General features: G+C 32.1%; 1 protein-coding gene and 1 long non-coding RNA gene across 2 annotated transcripts; one reads left to right on the top strand and one right to left on the bottom strand.

Annotated features, from left to right (window-relative positions):
* LOC18589678 (beta-glucosidase 12) lies at positions 13,263–20,367 on the bottom strand. The gene is made up of 13 exons (XM_007014752.2): positions 20,166–20,367; positions 19,994–20,063; positions 18,242–18,300; positions 18,069–18,144; positions 16,229–16,306; positions 16,047–16,134; positions 15,567–15,822; positions 15,355–15,470; positions 14,972–15,189; positions 14,858–14,889; positions 14,601–14,703; positions 13,593–13,701; positions 13,263–13,501 (listed from the first exon to the last, which is right to left on the bottom strand). The coding sequence occupies exons 1-13, from the start codon at positions 20,325–20,327 to the stop codon at positions 13,333–13,335; spliced, it is 1,536 nt and encodes a 511-aa protein (XP_007014814.1). The 5' UTR covers positions 20,328–20,367; the 3' UTR covers positions 13,263–13,332.
* LOC18586609 lies at positions 24,370–26,183 on the top strand. The gene is made up of 3 exons (XR_001929150.1): positions 24,370–24,406; positions 25,063–25,147; positions 26,011–26,183. It is a non-coding gene; the product is annotated as an uncharacterized LOC18586609 (long non-coding RNA).

Below are 26,675 nucleotides of genomic sequence, written 5' to 3'. Positions count from 1 at the left end.
ATTGCGATTTGGGCTTTTAGGTTTCGACTTCGCAGTCTTTCAGAACAAGGCCCAAACCATTTTTCTTTGAACCCTTTTACGGCCTTTACTGTAAGTTCTGCTGCAAAATTAACACAAGTTAAAGTTGGATTTGCAGAACAGGTAGGATTCGGATACAATAGGTATTATGTGAGAATATAATAATATAATTATTATATAATTTGATTTATGAAGTATAATAAGGTAAGAATTGCTTTTATGATTTATTTCAATCTTTGATTAGTAAGAATAGCATTAAAATAAAAAAATAAATGAAAAAATAACAAAAAAACCTTTATTATAATAGAATTTATTTTTGTAAAAAACAAAATTACCTTGATTATAATTTAAACCCTCGATATAATTTAATCACATATTTATCCTAAAATGTCAGAAATAATCTTAATTATAATTTACTCTCATATTTTTACAAATAGACAAAATTACTTTTGATTATATTTTTATTACATATTTATGCCAAATGATAAAATTATGATTACTTAATTCTTCTATTATTTATAATTATGATTGATTAATTAGAATTTAATTATTGCGCTCACTTTTCATTAATGAGTGCAACAAGTTAAAAATAGATTAATAGTGATAAAATTAGACTTGTTAGTTACCGAATAACAGTAAAAAGGGCAAATAAGTAATAAGAAAGGTTAGAAACTTTGTGTAATATGAAGACAAGAACCAAAAATGTCAATGTATTTGACTAAGACAATAGTCGAGTGAAAACCACATTGGGTTATTTATTAGAGCGAGACGGCGGTCATTGTGCTAGCAATGCCAAGATTTTCCCTCCCGTCCCCCTTCAAATAACCATTTCCACACCATTCAATTTGATTAGACTACTCCTTGTGTAGTAAAATTACTAGTATACAACAACTACATGATTGGAAAATTTTAATATTAAATCTACTTTCCTTAGGTAGAACATATATATATTTATAACCAAATAGAACAATTCTTAATCCTATCTTCTCAAGAAAAAAAAAATTAGATAGCACATGAAAGAAAGTATAAATTGAAGTAGTGGAGCGAAAAAGTTGAAAAGAAAAAATGATGGAAGAACGAGGTGTGCACCATGAAAGTCTCTCATTACTTTGATTGAAATTCAATTAAGATAACACCATCACTACCCTAGAACTGTGGCCCGAGCAATAACATCAATTTAATCCATAATGTCAATCATCAACCAGCCATAAAAGGCTACCTTTAAATGTTTCTCATATTCCAAATCCATCTCTTTCAATCCAAGTTTTTTCCAACAGTAGAGTGTCATACAGCAAAATCATAATTGTAACATATTAATTCACATCAAATTGATTTGCACATGAAATGAAGTCAACCTTGTTACTAAAGGATTTAGGGCGTGCTCAAAGAAGAAATTACATTCATATAACACAGCGGAATATAATCATGCAAAACCAAAACCACCCTTGGATCATTTACGTTGCTTTATTTATCTATTTAAAGCAAATATAACAAAAATATGTTCAGCCATACCCCTTGATAAGTGATTTTTGAAAATCACGTGTCAAAATCCCTTCACTTGATTGTACACCAAAGCCCAATTGTCACAAACCAAAGCTATCTATGTGTCCAACCTCTAATGGTGTCCACACAACTATCAATTGAAAACCTACACTAGTTTGAGATTATGTGGTGCTGTGATGCTATGCAAGTAGCTAAGTTTTTTGAAAATTCTCACCTCTCAAAAATGATTTGTTTTTGGCTTGAAAAGATGACAAGAACAATTTTTCTTAAGAAAATGGCTACTAAGGCTTAGGTTTTTTCTCTTTTATTTTTCTGTCGTCTTTTCTCTCTACTTTCTTACCAAGTGCGGCACACATATAAAAGGCATTTATAGTTAAATTAAAATGCTAATCCAACTTTTGGTTTATTCCATTTTAATCCTTTCATTTAATTAAACAATTTAATTAAGTCCATATTGGAATTCCTAATTTTCAATTAAATATCAGTCCCATTTTAATTTCACATTATCATCTTATTATGTGTGACTTATTAGGTCCCTAACAATTGACAATAAATATAAATCAATTCAATTAAGAATTTATATTTATATTTATAGATCATGAACAACATCTAGCAACATGTCATGACTATTCAAATGTTAAAAGAGTCAATATGGTTTGACTAATCTTTCAATGTACAGTATCTTTCTGTAATTCAATCCTTTCATCATATATCTTTGATAGATAAAAACCCTGGCACGGTGTCTATTTTCTAACATATCTATATTAGTCTTGCAACTTTCATATTGACCTGTCAAGATTGCCTTGGTTAAGGACTTTCAATCAATATAAGTCAAGAGCAAATAAAATATATTCCTTTCAAATCATTTGGGGTGATAAATCCTCTCTAGACTACTTATTCATCTTCGCATGTTTCATACCTCACCTAAAAGCACCTTATTTAGGCATATAGTCGCCTCTAGACCCATAGGAGTGAAATCAAAGCATGACAATTCACATACAAGATGATCCGGTATCACAAGTTTAAGGATTACTTACACTATTGACAAATAAAAGTATTTCCACATACACTTAAATGAAATACCAAATGGAACTCTCATAGTGAGTCATATTCAGTGAACTTGTTATTTAGCAAGCACCCACATACTATCCCCAAGTATCTCACATACTTCAACCTATGAGATCGATTGCTTACTTCCAATGTAAAGAGGCTTAGCATGTATTAGTCTTTGAGCGTTGTCAATGCCTTTATTCTTGACAATGTAATTACTAGGAACATATTTAGGAACAAGGCTTTGATGCACAAGAATTTCATAATTATAACCCTTATAATTATTTGCAAAGCTATTATGTTCCCAGGGCTTTATCTACATAAGTCTCTCATAACACTTTATAAATAAACTCGTGGATAAAGAAATACTTTACACATTATATAAAATATCCATAATGTATTTAACATGAAATATGACTAATTAATTTACTATTTTACAAGCACAAAACCGATTGGCTTGCAAGGCTTACACTAACAATTACTAGCACATACTAGTCACTTGTTTAATACATATGACACCAACACCAAATTCCACACCATCTGTTCAATACATACACCCCCACATGTCATTATATTATAAATTCAAGATACAAAAGCCAAGGTCCAGTTTACAAAAATACACTGGCTTTGGAAAAAAAATGGATGAATAGTCATCCTTTTGCACTAATTTACGTCTTACACCTGAAGACAACTATGTCACAATAGATAAACAACTAGCCATCTCCTAAACATATTCTAAAATCAACATAAAACCAACAAGGTAGCACCAATAACATCATGCATAAATTGATCATTGTACTACCAACAATAGCAAAAATCAACCATCAAATATTTATGGGGTATTCAACCAAATAGCACAACAATAAGCTCAAAAAGTTTCAAACCAATGAACCTCATAGTTAGCATCAATATCAACCACAAGTGTCAAAAAGTTGCAATTTCATGAACTTACCTTCACAATAAGTTTCAACACTATCCGAGCTCAACGGTCAGTAAGAAACATTCTCAATCATTCAAGTCTTCGATCAGGTGAAATACTAAAACACAAACATAAGAGTTTGAGATTCAAGAAGTTTGATTGAAGCAAGAACCCTTTCCATATCCTTCTATCTGATTTAACATCCCATTCAACTCTTGAGCTTTTTGTTGGATGTTTACGTAAGTTTCAACACTTTTGTTGAACTTAATTTCAGCCTCTTTTATATTTTCATCAATATCATGACAATGGTAATAATTGATAGGATCTACAAATAAAACAAGCGTTGTAAATAGTTAATGACCAATCTATAAGGTTGGTTTGTTTTATGGTACATCAAATAAGAAACATTTATTTTTAATCATTTTATGAAAAGAAAGACCAACATCCTAGTGCCTATCCTAGATAAGGATGCTTATATTGCTCCACAATCCATTTTAGATAAATTTCTATTTTCCTTTTATAGTATGCTGTTTATATATATATATATATATATATATATATTACAATATTATATACACTTTTATCTAGCCATTTTAGTTTTAAACAAAATACCTTGCGTAGCCCATTTATAGTTTATTATTGACCCCATGTTAAATATTAACAAAAAAACACAATATGCTTTTTTTCAATATATAACATATATAATAATAAAAACAATATATGTCAAGTTAGATTTTTAATAAATAATACGAATATTAAATGTTGAGCACCTAACAAACATTTGTTTATATATATATATATATATATATATTTGCAAATAAACTGAAACTCACAACTGTAAGCCCAAGACATTAAACAAAGAAGAAAAATAGGACTGTAGCAAAGCAAGCTTAGAACATCAAACAATGAAAAAAAAAAGACACTTGAGCATATTTAGAGTTGGTTCAAAATGTTCTTTCTCCAATAAAAAAATTGAACCTCACGAGAGCATTTGGTTAATGTTTAAGTTGATTGTTTTTTGTGTGTCTGATTTATGGTGTTGAATTGATTGAACTAATAGATAAAAAGTGCATGTATGCCTTTTGGGACATTTGAACTAACACATTGAAAAATCTAATTATTTAGAAAACAACTTAATTAAATCAATAGGCCAATGTAAATCTTACTAATGTGATAGAATCTGCATAAGAAAAAAGGGATTCTATTAAGAAGGAAACATGTGGGTTTTATTAAGAAGGAAAAAAAGACACCTTATGCATGATAACTCTATTTTATAGAGTTATTGTGTTACAATTTTGACTATTAAAGTAGCTAAGTCCTTGAGATTTAATTTCAATATTGAGTATTTCTATTTATTTATTTTAATTTAGTAATTTATGTTAAGTTCTTTTAATGCAAGTTATTTTATGTTATTTTGTTATTTGCATTTGTTATTACTTAAGAATTGTTGCTTTTGTAGGAAACCAATGCAAAAGAGGTTTAATTTGTGAAGGAAATGCATTTAAGGTGAAGACTTCCATTGGATATGTTCTGGTATTTTAAGCATATCTTTCACTATAGAAGTCCAATTGATGTGATTCTTGACTTATGGAAAGATAAGAGGTAGAGCTACCATTTTCATAATTACCATTCTACCTAATTTGGCCTTGAAGTTAGAGAAAATCGCATTGGAATTTGGAACACTACAACTAAGCCTGAAGACCAAGTCAGACGTCTCGGCGTCACGGCCACCATGGGACCAATGCCACGGTGCTCTGATGTCCAACAATGCTGTAAGGGCTTCCAGGAGGTATAACAGCACCGAAGAGAAAAAGCAAAAAAAAAAATATAAAGAGGATTAAACCTAGGAAAGGACTTATTGTGCCTTTGGACTTCTATTTTGACATAATCATGAGCCTATTTAAGCATCCTTTCAAAGCACTTATGGAATATGAATTAAGCAACAATTATATAAGTTTTTCCCTAAAGAAAAGCCAAATAAGCAAGCAAGAAGGCTAAAGAAATTCTTGGCGATTGAAGATCGAAGGCTTGACAAGCCTTCGAGTCCTTTCTTCTTTTATTGTATTTATACTTTTCTTGTTTGCTATTATGGTTAAATTTTTTCAAATGAGGTTTTTAATTATTATGGAGAACTAATTTACTTTTTCTAAGATTACAATTAAACTCAAATTTTAGTTTAAATTTTTAATCTTTCTTTGTTTAAGTTTTATGGAATTTGAGTTGTTTATTTTAATTTTGTGTTTAATACATTTAATTACCTAATTACCAATTAGATTGATCTAGAAACCTAAATGCAACTTGATAGAGGGAGTTTGGTGTAGACTATGAATGGAATAGCATATGTTTGATATCAATTGCATGAGATGATTGATTTTATTAGCATATAAGATAGGCATATACCTATATATTATATGTAACTAAGATTGGAGCATAAACTTAATAAATCTTTTTTCAATTTAAATTACATAGACCTATAGTAATTTGATTGAGAGGGATATTTTTTATAAAAAACTCGATGGAGACAGATAAATAATTTAGGATCTCTAGGTTAGTAACTTTGTTTATTAAAAGTAAGTCAAGAGAAAGAGATAAAATTCAGATGAAGTGTTAAGGGATATTATAAATCATAGGCTTTTAATTAATTAATTTTCATAAAAAGTTTGCTATTTAGTTTAGTGGACTGGCCATCTTCAGTTGGAAATGTGGTGTGTAGCATATGGATGGTGTCCTGTAAAACATGTATACATTAGCTTACACTTAATGCAATCAAAAACTTAGTATTTACAAAATTGAAAAAGTTTCAAATAAACTTACGAAGAATATCGTGTCAACCACGCATGCACGAGTATTGTACAGCTTGGACTTTGGCCCTATCATCCACTTACAGAGTACACTGAGGCATGCGTCTATTTGTTCACTTGTCATTTCCTCTTTGGGATCCTCTAATGTTGTGAAAAAGTCATCCCCTTGATCCCTTAAGATCCAGATGTTACGCCTCCATATGTAACAGAATGAATTTCAAAAGCGTTGGTGGATTAATGTTTCATTAAAAAACAATATTTGTAATGTTATTTATGAGCTTACCTCTTACACTCGTCTTTCTTGAAAGCTTCGTATGCTTCCACCATTGAGTTCTTTAAATCCCGACTGCTCAATGAGGGGTCGACGTACGGGCTTGCCATGTACTTGCTTACCATTTTGACCCGTGCCAACTCAGTTGGTTTGAAATTTCTACAGCATGATGATGGACATCAGACAACTCTAATGACCGCAATTGTGACCCGTTGGCTTCAAGAGTGCTCTGAGGAAGATAGTTCCCTTCAGCTTGAAGTGATGCAAGGTTCCCATCACCTACCGTTGTTGCCTCGACTAATGCATCAGCTTGAGGAAGATGCTCTCCTTCAGCCATGACTGAGTGAAGGTCCCCCTCACCTCTCGTAGATGCATCGATAACCGAATCAGCCTTAAGAACAGGGTCTCCTTCAGTATCATTTGATTGAAGGGTCACATCCCTTGCCATAGCATCATCCAAATTGACCTCAGGAATAGGGTCTCCATCAGCATCAACAATGTCATCGTGAATGTGAACACCAGGTTGATCATGTTGTCCATCATCAGCATCATTGTGAGATGAAGGATGTTGGTTCCAAACAAATGTGCTAGAGGGGGGTGAATAGCACTTTTTGGATCTTGGCAAGATGGGGAACTAATTTTAAAAACAATAAAAATAAAAACAAAGTAGACAATGCGCAAGAATTTAGAGTGGTTCAGTCCAAAACCTACATCAACTACCTTGATTATTCAACCAAGAATTTTTCAAACTAATCTCCTATGAACGGTGAAATTCACAAGCTTCCACCAAGCTTTACAATGGCTTTTGCCAAGCTCAGCTAAAACCTTTCACAATATTTTTTCACGGGTTAAACTAAAATCCAACACCTAACTTTTCAATGCTAAGTTATAACCTTAACACATTCAAGCAATCCTAGCTTGAAACAAACACTTAGAGTGACTCACTCACTCTAAGAATACAAAAAGAGAAGTAAAAGAAAGTACCTATGATCACAAGGTTGATCTAAATGGTACAAGGTTGAGTGCAAAATACAAATACAAAAGATTGGCGTTTAAGTGCAGAAAGGTGCAGAGGAGATTTTCTGGTTTTTCAGCTCTATATGACTCAAATCTCTTCAACACTTCCAAAAACTAATTTCTAACAATTGAAAGACCCTTTTATACATGGAGAAATAACTCTGATGGCAGTTTGGCAATTTATGACTGTTAAAAATAATTGCGAGTTGGTTCTAGCCATTAATCTGTCTTTTAGTGCTCTGGTTCAAATTGCAGACAAAGAGCTCTTATTCGACTAACTTTCTTCTTGGTTGACTAAGTAGGTTCTGTCTTCTGGTCGCAAAATCTAGCAGAGAGCATTTAGTCGACTAACTCATTTTTTGGTCGACTAAGTTGGTTCTGTCTTGAAGTCCAAATTTTGACAGTAGCTCCTTAGTCGACTAACTCTCATCTTGGTCTACTAAGTTGGTTCTGTTTCTCAATATTCTTCAGCCCGTCATTTCTCCAATTTGAATTTTAGTCAACCAACATTCTTCATTATTTAACTAAAGACCTTTCTTTTGGTTGATCAATCGTTTTTCTTCATTTTCATGAATTTTGATATATACATTTGAAAGGTTGATTTATTATTTCATATGACTTTTTGTCTTGCACACTTAGGTAGAAATGTTAGACACAAATGAAATGGGAATGTTTTATTATCATCAAAAACTAATGGAACCAACAAAGGACTGCCCTACAGAACGAGACAAATGGGAAAATTTGTTAGCTCATAAAATACCACAAACCATAAACCAAAAACAAAAAATAAAACTACACGTACTAAACGTAAATAACCAATATATGAGCAAAGATAGAATAATGTACCTGTGATTTTAGGCCGTCTAGAATCCAAGCAACGATACAGTTCTCAAACGTCTGCGTTGCCAGAGTCAATGACTGAATTGAAGCCATCAGCTCCAATATGTCTTTTTTATACTAGCGCATGATCCGTCGCAGCTGACACTTCGTGACTACTTCGTCATTGACTATTGCCGAATGGGTCAACTGCAATAACATATATTACTGTGTTATTCAATAATCATATATGGAATTGTTGAACATTAACTATTAAAACTTTAATATCCTTACCGGCGGCTAGTTACCATTGTGCGATTGAGCAGAACCAATCAGTGGTTAAGAAGCTATCGTCGACTCCCTCAACTGCAATAATAGAAATTACTGTGTTACTTGATAAACATATGTGGAAATGTTGAACACAAATCGTTATAACCGATCTTATTGACGAGTCGTTAGCACTGTGCGTCTGAAGAGGACCTCTTAGTGGTTGAGGAGCTGTCGTCGCATGGTCCAACTGCAAACACATATATGCTATTCGATAATCACATATGGAATTGTCAAACATAAACTATTAAAACTGATCTTACCGAGGACTCGTTAGCACTGTGCGTCTAAGAAAGACCTCTTGGTGGTTGAAGAGCTGTCATTGCATGGTCCAACTACAAACACAAATATGTTATTGGATAATCACATATGGAATTTTTTAACACAAACCATTAGAACCGATCTTATCGAAGGCTCGTTAGCATTGTGAGTCTAAAGAGGACCTTTCAGTGGTTGTGGAGTTATCGTCGCATGGTCAAACTACAAATACAGATATGTTATTCGATAATCACATATGAAATTGTTGAACACAAACTGTTAGAACCGTCCTTATTGGCTCTTCACTGCCATTGCCATGGTTGTCCCCTTCTTTCATCAACTTGGGGCCCGACAGCTCATTGACTCCAACAGCGGCAGTGCACCTCCATTTCATGGCACCAGTGGCTCTTTTCTACTTCAAGTTTTTCCTTATTTCCCTCACACCTAAGCCCTAGTTCGCCCGATCCTCCATGTGCCCTATTGGCATGCATTGTTGGCTCTCAAATAACGGGACATCGATGTCCACAAAACACTCCCAGCTGGCCTCATCCGGGGTGGGCTCTAAGGTCTCCACTGCCCATAACTGCAAAATAAAGATTGTGATTAAATTTTAGGAAAAATTATTATACAAATTCACAACAGAAATTAGTAGCTGTTCACTCACATGCTGAGATGACTCCAACATCTCAACTATCTTGTAGAAGTCTTTTGGCTTCTGATTGCATTTCCATTTACACATACATGGGTAGACGTTGTCCTTCGGAGTATAGGGGGCAACTATCTTTTGCAAGGCCGAAATTACCTCAATTGCCTAGAACTACAAGTCAAATGTAACCATTATAAAACCGTAAATGATAAACGAGTGCAACCATAAATTATTATTTCAAAAGAAAATTGAAAAATGTTGCGTGATAGTACTTGTATCACCCACGGGAATTCGTAAATGTTGTACCATAAATGATCTTTCTACAAGTTTGAGGCAGGCACTTCGAACCCCTTCAAAAGGTAGTCTAAGGTCAGCCTCCAAACATAGTGACCCCATGGGAAGACATTCCAAGTGTCGATGTCCTCCACCAATGACAAGAGTCAAGGCGTCACTCGTCTACGATAGTCTTGACCAAATAAAATGTTATTTGTGATCAAGATGAGTGCCATCTTAGTGGCGTCTCCTGGTAACTGAAAGTTACCTCCACAAAACATATTAAGCAATGCCTGCAGCTTAACGCTCTACTACCTGTTCCAATATCTCGCATGAATTTTGTCTGCAACAACCTTGTACGATCATGTGAACATATCAGGCATTTGACCAAACTTCAATATGGTGATAAGGCAGAACTCCTGTTTTGATATGCGTACCTTGCTTTTGCCAATGGCAAACCATAGCTCATACTCCATTGAATCTGTCATATTGATTCGACGAATCATGATGTTATGCAAGAGACCAATGCAAATGTAGCCTTGAAGATATACGTCCAGCAACATTCCGAAGCACGTACGCTTCACTCCATCGTACTCCCCTTTCTCTTAGAGAGTCTCGTTGATGTAATGCAGTTGCGACCACTTACAATGGGTGTTAATAGAGACATTGAACGCCCACTTCTCCCTCAGCATAATAAGCAAACTGTCAAGATCCTCATACTGTCTAGATTGCATCTGCAAAATATGGCACACATGCACGAGTTAGTTAACCCATAATGTGCAACAAGGTATATTGAAGAAAGAAATAAATGTTGTTACACGCCATACATATCCAGTAAAATGTTGTTACATGCCATACATATAACGTAAAATTTTATTACACACCATGCATATAACATAAAGTGTTGTAACACGCCATGCGTATCAAGTCAAATGTTGTTACACGCCATGCATATCAAGTAAAATGTTGTTACACGCCATGCATATCAAGTCAATTGTTATTACACGCCAATGCTGACATGCCAATTAGTGTAATTACTGACTTGTTACACGAACTGCCTTAAAATAACCAATGTCGTGACACGCTAAAAACATCAAAAAGTAGTTAACCCACTACACGCCATATCTGTTGTAGTTCAAAACTTTGGTATGACCATAAAACTGGGAAGAAAAGAGTTTAAACATAACAATTGAAAAAGATTGAAAAAGACACGAACATATCACACAAACCCAACAAAAAATTAACGAACAGAAGAAAGTTTTATTTTTCAGACTGACTGACCTCTTCACTGATAATCGACATTGTTGTTGTGGTGTCATCAAGCTTGCAAAGAACAAATTCGAACACTTTGGTACCTTTGGGAATGAGGAATGAATCAAATCAAACTCTTTAAATTCTTTCACATAAACATTTACGATTTTTGAAAAATATTTAATTAAAATGAAATGGCCTCACAATTTCCTTTATAAATATTCATTTATTCATTGAATTCATTTAGTGGAAGTCCAATCGGTTTCTTCGTTATTTGCCTGTTTTTTTTTCTTTTTCAAACCATGTCGTGTCACATGTTCAAGCCATGCCGTGTCACACACTATAAACATTGTCGTGTCACAGATCTCCATGGAGTTTGACAAACTCTGAATACTGCCGTGTCACAGATTCCTTCCATGGCGTGTCACAAACTCTGAACGCTGCCGTGTCCTAGATTCCCTCCATGGCGTGTCACAAACTCTGAACGCTGCCGTATCACAAATTCCCTCCATGGCGTGTCACAAACTCTGAACCCTGTCGTGTCACAGATTCTCTTTATGGCGTGTCACAAACTTTAAAAGTTACTGTGTCACAAATTCCCTCCATGGAGTGTCACAAACTCTAAACCCTACCGTGTCACAAATTCCCTCCATGGCATGTCTCAAACTCTAAATGCTGCAATGTCACAGATTCCCTCCATGGCGTGTCACAAACTCTGAACCTTGTCGTATCACAGATTCCTTCCATCGCGTGTCACAAACTCTGAACGCTACCGTGTCACAGATTCCCTCCATGGCGTGTTACAAACTTTGAACCCTGCCGTGTCACACATTCCCACCATGCCGTGTCACACATTCCCAACATGCCGTTTCACAAACTCTAAACCCTACCCTGCCACAGTCGTGTCACATATGGCCTGCTGTAGCACAACCATTACGTGCTTTGGATTCACATCTTTCTCCTTTTGATTCGCCACCGTATCAGGGATTTCTAGTTTCACATCATTCTCCAAGTTTTCGATTCATCACGACCGGTTCCTCATTCGGTTTAATATCACTCTTCTCCTATTATCTGAATACCATATCCAAAATCTCTAAACTATCTCATGTAACATTATTTTGTTTTGCACAAGCTTCGCAAAAAAAAAATTTTGTGCAAAACAAAATGGATGTTTTGTACAAAATTAGATGTTCACAAATTCTTCGCATATTTGTTTTCCCATTTTTCGCCTGTTTGCAAGTGCACGTCAATGAAGATGGCTCATTAAGGGCATTTTTATCCCAAAATCTATTCTCGTGGTTAAAAACAATTAAAATTATCTTGAGGCATATTTTCAAAAACACGTTATTTTTAAAGGCTAAAAAAGATTTCCTTTTTCCTTATTGCATAAATCAGGTTTGATGCTAATAGAAGCCCTAACAAACTGCTTTGAAAATTTAACTGACATGCTAATGTTAGTGTTAATATAATCACTTTTCATAAAAAACAAAATTAAAAATAAATTTGCAGTAATTTGTCCTTCATCCTTGTTCTAAAGTAACAGAGGTGAGAGCCCTTTAATTGTTTGATCAAAATTAAATTGCCAAGTTTGCTCCCAAATTTTTGCCCAATAGTATTATATAATTATTAATATAATTTAGTTTAACCAAATTTTAATTTTACTCCAGTGAAATTTAATTAATATTTCACTTTGAACTTTAATTATCGAATTGGCTGTGCTGAGTCGATAGAGTTGGCATGTGTTTTGGTTCGCATATGATCGGTACTTGTGGAGTATGGAGGTTGTATTTGAGAAATATGTATGAGATTGCTCCAGTAATTGCAGAGATATCAACTGTGAGCATTTTTTTGCAGTGGGGAATGATCGTACAGGTGTTGGTTTTATTGAGCTTTTGTTGACAATGGGGAATTATTGTACAGGGGTTGATTTTTGATTGAGCTTGTGTTTTCTTGCAGGTCCTTATTCCTACTCTTTTGTATACATGGGTGAGGAGCTGTCTTTGATTCAGCTTCTTCACCCCATGAGCTATCAATGAAGTATAGCTTTTTTTCTTCTTTAAATGCATCTTTTATGTGACTTCTATTATCATACAATCATTTTACACTTAGAAATAGTTAATAATATTTTATTAATAAAAAAAGTTGTCAGTATTACGAGATTCCAACATCGAGCATCATGGCTCTAATGCTTGAGAAAATTCTTGAACCAATGGGCAGATAGTTTCGGGTATCTTTTCAACCCATCTTTGTAATCAACAAAGTTGATGCCAAATCTCACGGTATAACCATTCATCCATTCAAAGTTATCCAACAAGGACCATGCAAAGTACCCTTTGACGTCCACACCATCCCTATGCATGAAGCAAAAACATGATAAATAATTATCTTTAGGACCGACGAAAAAGAGTGAGGGAGACATATATCAAAGAGAAAAGCACTTACTTAATTGCAAGTTGAATGAAGGAAAGATGTGCACGGTGGTAATTAATCCTCATGTTGTCAATAAGGGCTTCCTTCAGTGGCAATGTGGCATTGTTAACCTCATCAACGCCTACAATGCATTGAATTATATTTTTCATTATTGTCCGACTTAATTTTTTTTTAAATAAAGAAAACGGGAACCATATGGAATTAAAGGCTCTCCCAACAAGAAACAATAGCAAGAGTTTGTAAACATGACAAATTTTCCTATAGCTAATTATGAGTCTTTGAAATTGCTCTATCCAGTTTCTTGCTTCCATGTGTTATATCAATTTATGTATAAAAATGAAAATCATTACCTAATTCTAGTTTCCTTCCGTTCTATACATGAAATTCTTTCAATAACTAGGACTAAGTAATCAACATGTGCAATTGTACTGCAAAGATGAAGGAATAGTGAAAATGAAAAAAAGGAAAAAATCTGCATCTTTACATTTGCAAACACTTTTCCTTCAACCAAATACTAGAAGAAAAAGATCAAAAGAAAAATCAACTTACTTATTTACTACACCAAAATTATAATTTTACCCAGCTTATCTCTGTCATTTTTTTGTATCTCTTATATGAAATACATATGAGAAAAAAAACATTTGAGTATTAGTTCAATGATATTCAACTTAAAGAGATACGAGAAGAGAGAGAAAATTTTCTTTTATAGAAAATATATTATTTTACTTTTAGTTAGAATAATTTTGTTAAAATTGGTGCTGCACTTTATATTAGTTTTTTTTTTTTTGAAAAACATTAGTTTGTTTATTAATAATCAATTATGATTTTACTTTTCTAAAATCGGCTTTTGTTTCCTTTTCTAACAAATAAAAGCATATAGCTAAATTGTCTAAAAAAAAACATATAGTAAATAGAAAAATTAGCAACCAAAAAGAGTCTTACATTTTCCTTCTCTCCTAATATACACACACACACACATTATAACATTATGTTAATGGAAAAGAGATAAAGTTGACCTACCATTCTCAGTAATATAGATTAAAGGATTGTTGTACTTTTCCTTTATATAAAGCAAAAGATCTCGAACTCCTCTTGGATATACATAGAGCCAATTTGAACCTGCCTGCAACAATATTTCATGCAAGGAAATTGAAGAAAAAAAGATTTAATTGAGTTTTTAAAAGGAAAAAACTATCCGAAATTATTAATATGGGAAGACTAATTCTTATGCAATTTGCAAAACATGTGAAGTTAAGGTTGATTATTGTTGTCCTCACCATCTGGCCAATTGGAATACCATGACGCTTAGCTGCAATAAAGTGAACAAATAAGTTAGTCATTCGGAAATTAATCAAGGATCATTTGCTTAACATGCTTAACTGATGACTTACTGGAAAGATTAGCACGAGCATCTGTCAAGTAGCTTGGCTTCCCAGCATTAAGCTCAGGAGCATAAGCTGCATAATTTGCAGTGTAGTAGTTCAATCCAAGAAAATCGAACGACCCTTTAAGCATCTCAGAATGCTCTTCGTTAAATTTAGGCAGACGATTTCCAACAAGAGATTGCATGCTGTGTGGATAGCTGCCAATGGTTATTGGATCCATAAACCTGTGAAAATCGTATAAACATCCAAATTAATTACTACGACTGATATATGTTCATTTCTACGTCAAATAAAATAATTCAGAAAGATGCACCAAAAGTTAAAGCATGATGCAGAAAAACATAACATTAAATTAAGATGGACTGGAAATAGCAAAGGGTAAAACTAACCATCCAAACATAAAGTCCAGAGCTCTTAAAGCAGCATTTTTGTGGTGCCTTGCATTAGAAAATGGAACAAACCAGTGTGACACCAAAGTGATTCCGATAATACCCTTCTGAGTTGCCTGTTAAAATACAATTTTTTGTTTTGTTTGGATCAATATTTATGGCTATATATATGTTTAATTATTATTGTGACTGTCTTGCCTACGTTTCATCACCTGATAATTTTGTCTGTAGAGTTTGACAGCAGCTGCATGAGCGAGAAGCAGATAATGACCCACCAAATATGGCTCTGTCCCCGAATCACCACCAGTGCAATTTAGCTTCTGCCAAGCAGAACAACGGCCCGGTGCTAGAAACCCAGATGCATATCCGCCACTGCTGTAGCTCCAGGGCTCATTCAATGTAATCCAATGCTTTACTCGGTCGCCAAATTCCTTGAAGCAAACATCCGCATAATCTCGGAAGTCATCCCTAACAGTACGTATATACCATAAACAATTTAAATGGCAGTTCCTTATGGACTAAACATTTACTTGATGACGTTGCAGCTATCTATTAATTAATTACTGATGCTAGTCCTCCAAGAATAACAATCCGTTTTATGCATCAATTTATTGAATTACACTACATCACTGTTGATTGCAATCTAACATTGAAATGGAGGAAGTTTCCAACTGGAACTGCTAATTACTTACACAATACGAGGACTTAAGAAACCACCATACTCATCTTCTAAGGCTTGGGGAAGATCCCAATGGAAGAGAGTCACAAAAGGTTGTATACCTGCACGATTGTAAATCATTTATAATTCAAATTAAAAGCCTAAATTTATATTCACGGCAATTAATTGACAAGAAAAATGAAATTGAATTGAGACCATTGGCTAAGAGCTCGTTGATGAGATTGTTATAGTAACGAACTCCTTCCTTGTTCACACCTCCATTTAGCTTTCCTTCTGCAACAACAAATGAAAAAGATTAAATTGCCCCCATAAAAACTTTAACGCAATTTTCAACATAAGTCAGCCTAAATTCCCCCACTTTTGTGGCTCCTACAAGTGCATGAGAAACAAGGAGAATTAGAAAGTTTAGGGCTTGTTTAGTATCGTTTCCTTGTTTTTTTTTTTTTTTTTGCCTTTGTTTTCTATTTTTGAAATTTTGTACTTATTTTTGTTTTATTTTACTTTCATAATTTTGAAGCCTTAAAACAAGTTTGGTAAGTAATGTTGTTACATATGAAAACAAATATTTAAAAATGGTTGAAAATTTAACAATTCGATGCACAAAATAAAATTAAGAAATAAATAGTGACAATGTAATTAATAAATAAAACTATATTATTTACATGATATTAATTAATAATATTTAGTAATATTATTAAACATTAGTATTTAATCATATTAAAATTTAATATTATTCAAATAATACTATATACATAATATTGAATATTATAATTACATAACATTAAATAATTTAATATTGAAAAGTATAATTATGTAAGACAGTATTACATCATATTACATAATTTAATATTAGATATTACATAATAATATTAATTAAAATTTTAAATTTTTTTTTTCATAATATTATTTATTTTAACTTCTATTATTCATTTGAAATCTAAATATGAAATGAAATCTTATGCTTTCCATTAGTATTTTTATATTTATTTTTTAATTATTGTTACTAAGAATATTGACGAAAATACCGACGGATCCACTTCTTTACCAATGAGGTAAAAGAAAAAATCTATCAAACATATTACCGACGGATTCATTACTTCACCGATCAAATTATTGACGAAAAGTAGTCGTCAAAAATTATCATTTGAAAAGATAAATACCGACGAATAGGTTGTTANTGGTTAATAAAACAATTTTTGAAATAAAAAAATAAAAAATAAAAAGATAAAAAAACTTTTATTATAATATCTGATTTTTATTTTTATTTTTTATTATTATTAACATTATAAAATAGTAATATTTTATTTATAATTTATTTAAAATATTAATAATTGATCATTTAATTTAATATTTTATTATAATTTAATCATTAATATATTATTTAATAATTTTTATTTATAATTTAAATGTTATTACGATTATTTGGTTTTTTATTGTTTAAATATTAATAATTAATAATTTATTTAAAATATTAATATTTGATCTTTAAATATTAATATTTTATTTACAAATATTAATATGGGTAGGATTGTAAATTTTTAAACTTAAGAAGACAAATTGAATGTTAACAATTTTTGCAGCGATTTCATCAAACATGAAATAGCTAATTTCAAAGAAAATGTGAGTTTAATTAAATTTGACTTTTAACTTATTTTAAAAAATAACTAGTCTTCGAGAATAACTATTCCTTTTAGCACAATTGTGAACCAAACATGAAAAAAACTATGCATGAGAATAGAGGAGAATAACTTAACTGTTCCCCCTACCAAATGTGCAGCAATTTATGTTAAGAATCCTTTTGGAAGGAGTAGTTTTGAGATTTACTAATCCAGTAGTTAATAGGATGATGTAGATCCACCTTTGAACTTTGTAATAGAATAGGCGGCCCACTTATAATTTTATTAATTTTGATGTATTAAACTAACTACTACATTGATTTTACTAATCCAGTATTTATTTTGTGTGAAATATAGTGATCACATCACATCACATCAACATGAAAACTAATTGATTTGCAAGGTAATTATTGTCTTACTTGGCAAAACTCTGGACCATGAGATTGAGAATCTATAAGCATCTAAACCCATTTCTTTCATAATCCCAACATCTTCCTGTAAATGGGAAAAGAAATATGTCATCACTCCGTAGACATAGATCCAACGCCATGGTATACCACGAAACCCTTTTTCTCTCCTCTTTGCACCATACCTTATAGCGATGATAGGAATCAATTGCTACGTCTCCATTGCTGCCATCTGCTATCTTATCTGCAAACTCATGACCAAAAAGTTTTACTGAAATTGTAATCTAAGATTTACTAACATGCAGACATTTTTTAAATAATATTTAAATATTACACTTTAATTTTATAATTTAATGATATATATATACACACACGTAACATGCTTTTTAAGATACACACACACACGTAAAACATGCAAACGAGTTCTTCACAAAACGTTAATTAAGGTGTATGATTGGATCTTATTAAAATGCTATTTAAAATTTAAATAAAATTACAAAATAAAGATATTATGTAGACTTTTCTACGATTCTTCGTAAGACAATAACCATGAAAGGGAAAGATAAAGAATAGGACAAGTGGAAGTAAAACGCCACAAACACAAAAGATGCTGTAGCTAGTGGGGATATCATTGATTAAAATTTAAATAAAATTACAAAATAAAGATATTATATAGACTTTTCTATGATTTTTCGTAAGACAATGACCATGAAAGGAAAAGATAAAGAATACGACAAGAGGAAGAAAACGCCACAAAAACAAATGATGCTGTAGCCAGTGGGGATATCATTGATTAAGCAATTGATCACTCTGCACTCACCAAGTAAGAGAGGGTTTTCCTTGCACGTTAAAGTTTGTTCCCCACTTTTCATTCAAACGTTTTGCTCATTTTTTATGTCTTGTTGCCCACCGCCAAATTAAACTGTTAGTAATTATAAAAAAATTTCGCAGCGCCCGGCATTGTTCCTCGCACAGTGCCAGGCACTTCCTTTATCTTTTCTTCTTTTTGCTATAAAAAAATATTTTCTTTGTTTTATGTCTTATCCAAGGTCAAATTGGTATAAAGATTTATAATTATTATTTTCACCTAATTAAAAAATATTAATAATATAATCAGAATGCTTAATTATGCCTCCCATTAGGCTTTCACTGTTTTTGATTCATAGCTAATTAGTTATTGACAACATGGATAAAACAAGAAAAGGGTCGATGAGAGGGTAATCAGAGAATCTAAGCAAGCAAAGACGCATGTTCGTGGAAAGTAAAATTTCTTTTTCGGGGTCCTACGATATTAATAGGCAAACAGCCTCCTTTAAAATTTTTCCTTTTGATTAAGGAATTCATATATGTAACTTTTCTCATCGTTTCTTTTTCTTTTGTTTTTTTCATGCACATGAGGAAATTCGAGAGAATGAAATATTCCAAACCTAGATCCTAACCCTTTTAAAAGGAGATAACAACACCTTAAATCAAGTTTTTATTGTTTTTATTTTATTTTTTGTACGTGTGTTTATAAAAAATCATGTAAATTGAAGAGTTTTTATTTTATTATTATTATTATTATTATTATTATTATTTACATGTATTATGTTTTGACGGGTATGTAGTGAGCAAGTATCTATGCATGTGAGAAAAGGATGAAGCTACAAAATTTTCATTCATCAAAATAATTGCTTAAAAGGAACATTTCAGTGGATCGATTTAAGAAAACAAATATACCTGTGCAGTTTTTCCACAATGAGATTATTTACTTAAAAAAAGAAAAAAATTTCCAAATCTTTAACTGAATTCCAGATGCAGTCATCTTGGAGTTGTTCTTGCCATGAAAATTTCTACCATTCCCATTTTATTAATGGAAGCTATCTTATGATTTTTCAAAAAAAAATTGTGAAAAATAAAATGAAATTAAGAAAAAAGAGGCATCTAGAGAGTGAGACCTGGATACTTGTGAGTGTAAGTATCCCATATGCTTGGGCCTCTGCCCCCTTCTTTAGCTGCACCTTCATACTGAGACGATACACGCAAACAGGAAAAGTATATGGTTGAAGGAAAAATCTCGAAAGTTAGATTTAAGAAGAGGAATCAATCGATAGGATTAATTAATTTTACCTGGTAAGAGGATGATGCTGTTCCGAAGACGAAACCAGCCGGAAAAGTTTTACGACTGAAGGAAGGATCAGTCACCTTGGTAGGCGTAACAGCTTTACTACTAGTGACTAAGGCAAGAAAAGCCCAAAGAAAAAGATGAAGACGATAGCCTGGAATTGCCATTTTTGACTTGGTTTTTCGTTGTTGAAGGATCTAATTAGCCGGCCTTAATTATAAAGAGTGGCGCAAAAGTCACCGAAATGACAGCTTAAATTAAGACAAGTAATATTATTTTGATTCTCAAGTTAACAGCCAAAATGTGGCATTGATTGTTTAACATAATATAATATTATAGGTAATTAATGATAATGGGGGGAGGGGGTAAATTCAAAATGTCCTGGAAAACCACAATTCATTTAATGAATAATTACTGAGTAATTATTGCTAATTAGCATTTTTTAATGCAAATTATTAGCTTGTGGTGTCCACATTTATAAAGCCTTGGAAAAACCATTTGATAAAAGTGTTACTGTTTCCCATCGAAAGCAAAGTTTTATCTTTTTCTCGTTTCCCCTTCACCTTAATTTCTCCAAGACTTGAAAACTTGTTCGTAATCTCTCCGGTCGTGTCCATCCATTAACCCCCAGAACTGATTACACACTTGGCATGATTTTATTGCATTGGAAAGACGAACTTTGGGATTTCAAGCTGCTCCACAAAATATATGTGTGATCTATCTTTAAGGTCATTTCCTTATAAAATAGTCTTTTAAGAATTAGAAATAGGCAAGAGAGATAAATATTTATGATATAAACTTACCATGGTTTCTAGATATTTAAAAAAAAAAACCAGAAACAAATCAGATTAAATGGCCCCAATTCTCCCTAGTTAAGCTAAGATAAAGAAAAAAAAAAGAGCCAATAAACCATATGAAAAGGGTCAGCTTTAAATATTTAGGATTCTTTTATAACCAAAATATTTAGGAGAGTTTGGAAGAATTGACAATATATATCGGAAATAAGGTCAATTTATAAACTGCCTGTTAGGCCGAGCTTCTGGAATCTGGAGCAAGGGGTAAAAAGCAGAAACTAGGTCATACAAAGTTTCAGAAACACCAGCCATATTAAAAAATTAATAGAGAAATTTAATATATAAGAAATATTTATTTTAAATAATTTCAACTTGAGTATCAATCTGGCCAAACAAGTCGATAACCTTATAGAGACTTCAGCATTTTATATTTAAGGACATTAATTGTTGGTACTCCTTAGTCAAGAGGACTAATCTACGTGGTGGTCCTAATCTTCAATTTCTTCCTTGTACGAAATTATTTGAATAAATATAAATTCCTGATCATCTCATGTGATGAATTTGAACATCACAGTTTTTTATTATTTAAATATAAAGAATACTTTTTTTTAAAAGGGAAGACTACAAAAGCTTTGCTGGCAGCATTTATAACAATATAATAAAACCGCTAATTATTAATAATTTTCAAATGCCATGGAAAGACTGTAACTTATGACATTTTGGGAATAATTCAAGTTCATTTAAATTTTTATTTTTTAAATATAAGAGATAATAAGTCGAATGATTTTCAATTATAATAAAGTAAGATTAGTTTTTCCCTTCCTCTGATATGGTTAATTGGAGAAAAGAGTTAAATCTAAAAAATCTTGTTTAAAGTAAGATATGATTGTTTCTTTTTTTCAAAGGAACTATAAATCAAACTAATAATGATAACTCTAAACTAATAACTTTTGAGTAATAAAAAAGAGCAGGATTTAGATGAAATTCTTCCTCTAATATAATTATAAATGGTAATTGATACTGTAAAAGATGGCTAAGCCTAGCTAGTATAAATGATGACAAATGAAATCACCATCAGACAAGTCGAATATGAGGAGATGGAGAACATCATATTTGACGGAATACGAAATGTTATAACCTTAATTAGACCGCCGTTGCAGTCAACGGACTTTTCATGTAAACAATTCGTAATTAATAATTCCTCACCAAATTTGATCCATTTATTTTAAACAGCTAAGGTTCTGGTATTGCCGCATGTGCTTCTCCAGTTAAAGTATTAAATCGTAGACGACTGAGTATTAATTACAGGACAAGAAGTGCAAAACTATTTTATAGCTCTCCGATCTCATTCCTTTGTCATGTTATATGACTTGTATAAAATCCTAGCAACACTTTGGTTTGGTAATTTTGGTGCTTTGGTGCTATCTGATAATAAGAGAGTTTATTATCAATATATACATTTTCAACTTATTCACTTTAAAATTCTTTTTACAAAAACTTAAGTAGTCTATACAAAAAGAATTGTATTCAATTAAAATTTTATGGTCAGATTGGATCGTTTCACCCTATCAATGGCTCTGTCTCAATATCATTTTGCTACTTTCCCGTTTTAACATCAAAAGTGGAAACAACTAAGATTTGGATACAAAGCTGTATTTATGAATAGTCATCAATCAATACATAATATTAAGGGGCATTTTTAAAATAACCCTTAAAGATAAGATATTTTCAAAACCCTTTTTATAATTTTAACTATTTTTTGTTAAGTTGAACAAAATTACCTTTAGTAAAATTACACGCTATGATGTTACACGCTATATACAAAAATATGTTAAACGCCATGGTTAGGTTGTTACACGCTATGTATAAAATTATGTTATATGTCATGTACAAAAATATGTGACACGTCACGATTAGATTGTTACACGTCATGGTTAGGTTGTTACATATCATGTACAAAAATATGTGACACCCCATGGTTAGGTCGTTACATGCTATGCATAAAAACATGTGACACGCTATGATTAGGTTATTACAAGCCATATTGAAAAAAAATATTGTTGTTAAATGCCATATTGAAAAAATATTGTTGTTAAACGCCATGTTGAAAAAATATTGTTGTTATACGTCATATTCAAAAACATTTTGTTACACTTTACCTACGAACCAAAACTTCAAATCTTTTCAACTCTTTTCATTTCTTTTTGTTTTTTTTTTTGACAATTTGGCACCGATTAAAGTGTTTTTAACATGTTTTCATAAATCAAAACAGAAATTTTCTTATCTAAAACACCTATTTCGACTAAAAATTGAAAAAAAATTTCCTTTGAAAACTTAGGGTTATAAATTTCAAAATTTTGAGTTTATTGGTATCTAGGTTCCGAATTGATTCAATTAAAAGGTATTTCAAATATCTGTGATTATTTTTACCATTTTAGTTTTATTCAAAATACCTAAAAATCAAATTCCCCAAATAACCATGAAATGCCCCATACTTTGATATGGTGATAAATAAAGTTGGTCGAATGCGAATTAAGGCATAATAAGGAACTTTGGGAACCAAAGAGATAAGATAAAATTTTTAGAATAAAATAATATTTTATTAATAAAATAATATTAAAATATTAATATTTAGCCGGATGTCGAAATCAGACATGAAGAAGGATCATATGGTTGATCCAAGTAGAGGAAAAGATGTCAAGCTTGACTCTATAAAATACTTGTCATGACATACATGTGATGGATAACATGTTTGCATGCTAGGAGAGTTCCGAAAATAAAAATTTACAAAAGTCGGTATTATACCAAGAGGTACAACAAAGTTGATTTAAGCCTCGAACTAGATCAAATAGAGAATTTAAGATAAAATTAATAATATTAAAGTCCCATAATGGTTTAATATGGTGATTTGGAGTTCGAGGATCAATTTGGAGTCAAACCGGAATTTTTACTATCTAGGGGTAAAATGGTCATTTGCTACCTGAGGACAAAATGAAAATTTTTAGAAAAGAATTTTTTACCTCATTTGACTTATTGGAGTATGATTTGAGGATTAAGAAGTGAAAAAAAAAATTTATTCTTGGCATTTTTTAGAGGATAGGGGCAAAATGGTAATTTTACCACCTTAGGGGCAAAACAGTAATTTTTAACCATCAGGACATTTTGTCCAGCACATGGTTTTTCCTTATTCTCATTTTGACCATTGACTAATTGTGTGGTGGAGATAAAAAGGATTAAAATTTTTAAAGTTTTAAAAACGAGCCAATGACATGATGCCACGTGTCATGCCTTTATTAATTTATTATTTTTCTTTTTAAAAGGCACAAAAATCAGCCCATCTTCCACCTCATGGCCAGCCAAACCAGCAAGAAGAGAGAGAAAACAAAAACAAAACCCTAGAGAGAGAAAATCAAAGAAAAAGTGTGAATTTTCAAGGAAATTAAGTGAAAAATGTGAGATTTTTTCTATTAAGCTTGAGTTTTCTTATTCCCAAGCATTTCTCCTTATTTTTCATGATTAAATTGCATGTTTTCATGGTGATTTCATGGCTGGTCATATGGGTCTAGAGAGAGAAAATTGTTGGATTGATTTGATTTTGATATATGTTAGTGTTTAGTGTTAGTTTAGCATGTTAGTAAACAAAATATGTAGAAAAACATTCATTTTTCCCATTACCTAGCCTTAGCTGAATTTTCAAGTCAATGGTGAGGAAGAATGTGATGTTATTTTAGGTTATTTGATTATGAAATCATGGTTTTTGATATGGAAATTAATGAATTATGGAAAGAAAATCAAGTAGGAAAAATTGTGACAATGATGCACCATTTTGGCCGAATTTTTCCAAGAAGGAATATGAATGTGGCTTTGCTGATTTTTGGGTTATTTGGCTGGACATTGGTGATTTGAAGCATTAGAAAAAGAAATGGGATCAATTGGAGCTAAATTGGATGCGTATTTCAATTTATCGGGTAAAAGACCGAAATAGGTCAATACGGTGTTTAGGCAAAATTTAGACCTTTTGCATTTCATACCATGCATTAGTGATCTAAATTAGTTATTTCAATTTAAGGGCAACGTAGTAAATTCCTTGATTTTATACTGTGTCAAGGCGGTGTGCCCTTCGACAAAGGCAAGGAAATTACGCTTGGGGATCACTAAGCTGAGTACACCCGAAATCTGAACTTTTGAAACCTGTGAGTAAACCTATTATCGTCTGAATTATCTAGAGTAGTTTTTATTCAATTTTGTGATTTGTGAAAATTATTTTAAATGATGAATTTCTTGTTTTATGAGAAAAATATGAATTTATAAAATAAATGGAATTATAAAATAAATTGAAATTTTTATAAATTGATTTGAAAATAGAATGTTGGATTTGAAAATTTGAGTAATTGGAGACCATGTGATTTATTGTAAATTATGATTTGAATTAAATGGCTTGTGATAAATTGGCATGATTGGCTGAATTTATACTTGTGTTGAAAAATATGAACTGTCTGTTTTACCTTGATAAATTGGTTAGTAATGTAATTGACATGCTATGCCATTGAGATTTGATCAATTGGTGGATTAAATATTAGCTACTGCAGTGGTGGGGTTCCGTAGACCAACCTATTAGAGGGGCACGGTAAACTCTTTTTTATTCTCACCTCGGTCATAGAGGCGCGTAGGGTATCTCTTGAGGTGGGCTTTTTGAGTGCACTTCATGTTAACCACCACGTGAAGTGAGACTCAGTCAACGTTAAGGAACAATTGTTTTTTTTTAAATAAAAACAAGTTTTATGATTATATAAAATTTTTCACAACCTTGGCAGACTCGGTTGGGTACCCCTGGTCCAGGTGTCCACGAGTACAGGATTTGGCATGAGCCAAGTTTTGAGAAATTCACGAGCCATATTGATTATTTGGTTGAAATGAATATTCGTGTTGTGAAAAATTTACTGAAATGAATTATTTTTAATTGTCTACCTTTACTCGCCTTTAGATTATTTAGATGGTGTTTGTTTACTCACTGAGATTCTATAATCTCACCTTTTTTTTTATCCCATCATTTCAGGTCGGGTTAGCCTGTAAATAGCAGACATCGTCGAGAACTATAGTTGGCCATACTATTTCAAAAACTAAAGGTTTACTGTCTTTACTACTTTTGTTCATTTGTGGGCCCATGTAGCACTGTAAATTAAATTTCATACTTTGGGTTTTTGTATTATAGTTTGTATAAATATATTTAACTTTTACGCTACTAAAAATCATTTTCAGAATACTCTATAAATATTAATTTGTAAGAAAATAGAATATTTTATCGAATATTTTTATTTTATTTAAATGGTTATAATTCCATTTTAAATCACGTTTTAGACATTCAAATTAAATTTCGATTTCGAAATATGCATTTCTCGCTTAAGTACTACATTTTGGTATAATTTGAAATTTTTGATGAAAAATGACCAAAATGCCCCTGTGAAGTGAAATTTATTTTTACACTGTTTTAAATAAAAAAAAAAGGCTTAAAAGCCTCTAAAAATATGACATTTGGCAACGATTAACCACAGGGGAGATAAGAAACTAATACGAAAGCCTTGCGAGGTCTCGATATGGTATTTGGGGGATGAGTGCCTATCAGGACATCGCGGCGGTTGTCACGGACTCAAGGATGGTTCTGGGTCTTGACAATTCATGTGGTATCAAAGCATGGTTTTAAAGCTTTCGGTTTTAAAATTA

This window comes from Theobroma cacao, chromosome 9 (assembly GCF_000208745.1).
Source record: "Theobroma cacao cultivar B97-61/B2 chromosome 9, Criollo_cocoa_genome_V2, whole genome shotgun sequence".
Taxonomy (NCBI): Eukaryota; Viridiplantae; Streptophyta; class Magnoliopsida; order Malvales; family Malvaceae; genus Theobroma; species Theobroma cacao.
The sequence above is the reverse complement of the archived record's forward strand: the minus strand, read 5'-3'. Positions and strand labels throughout refer to the sequence as shown.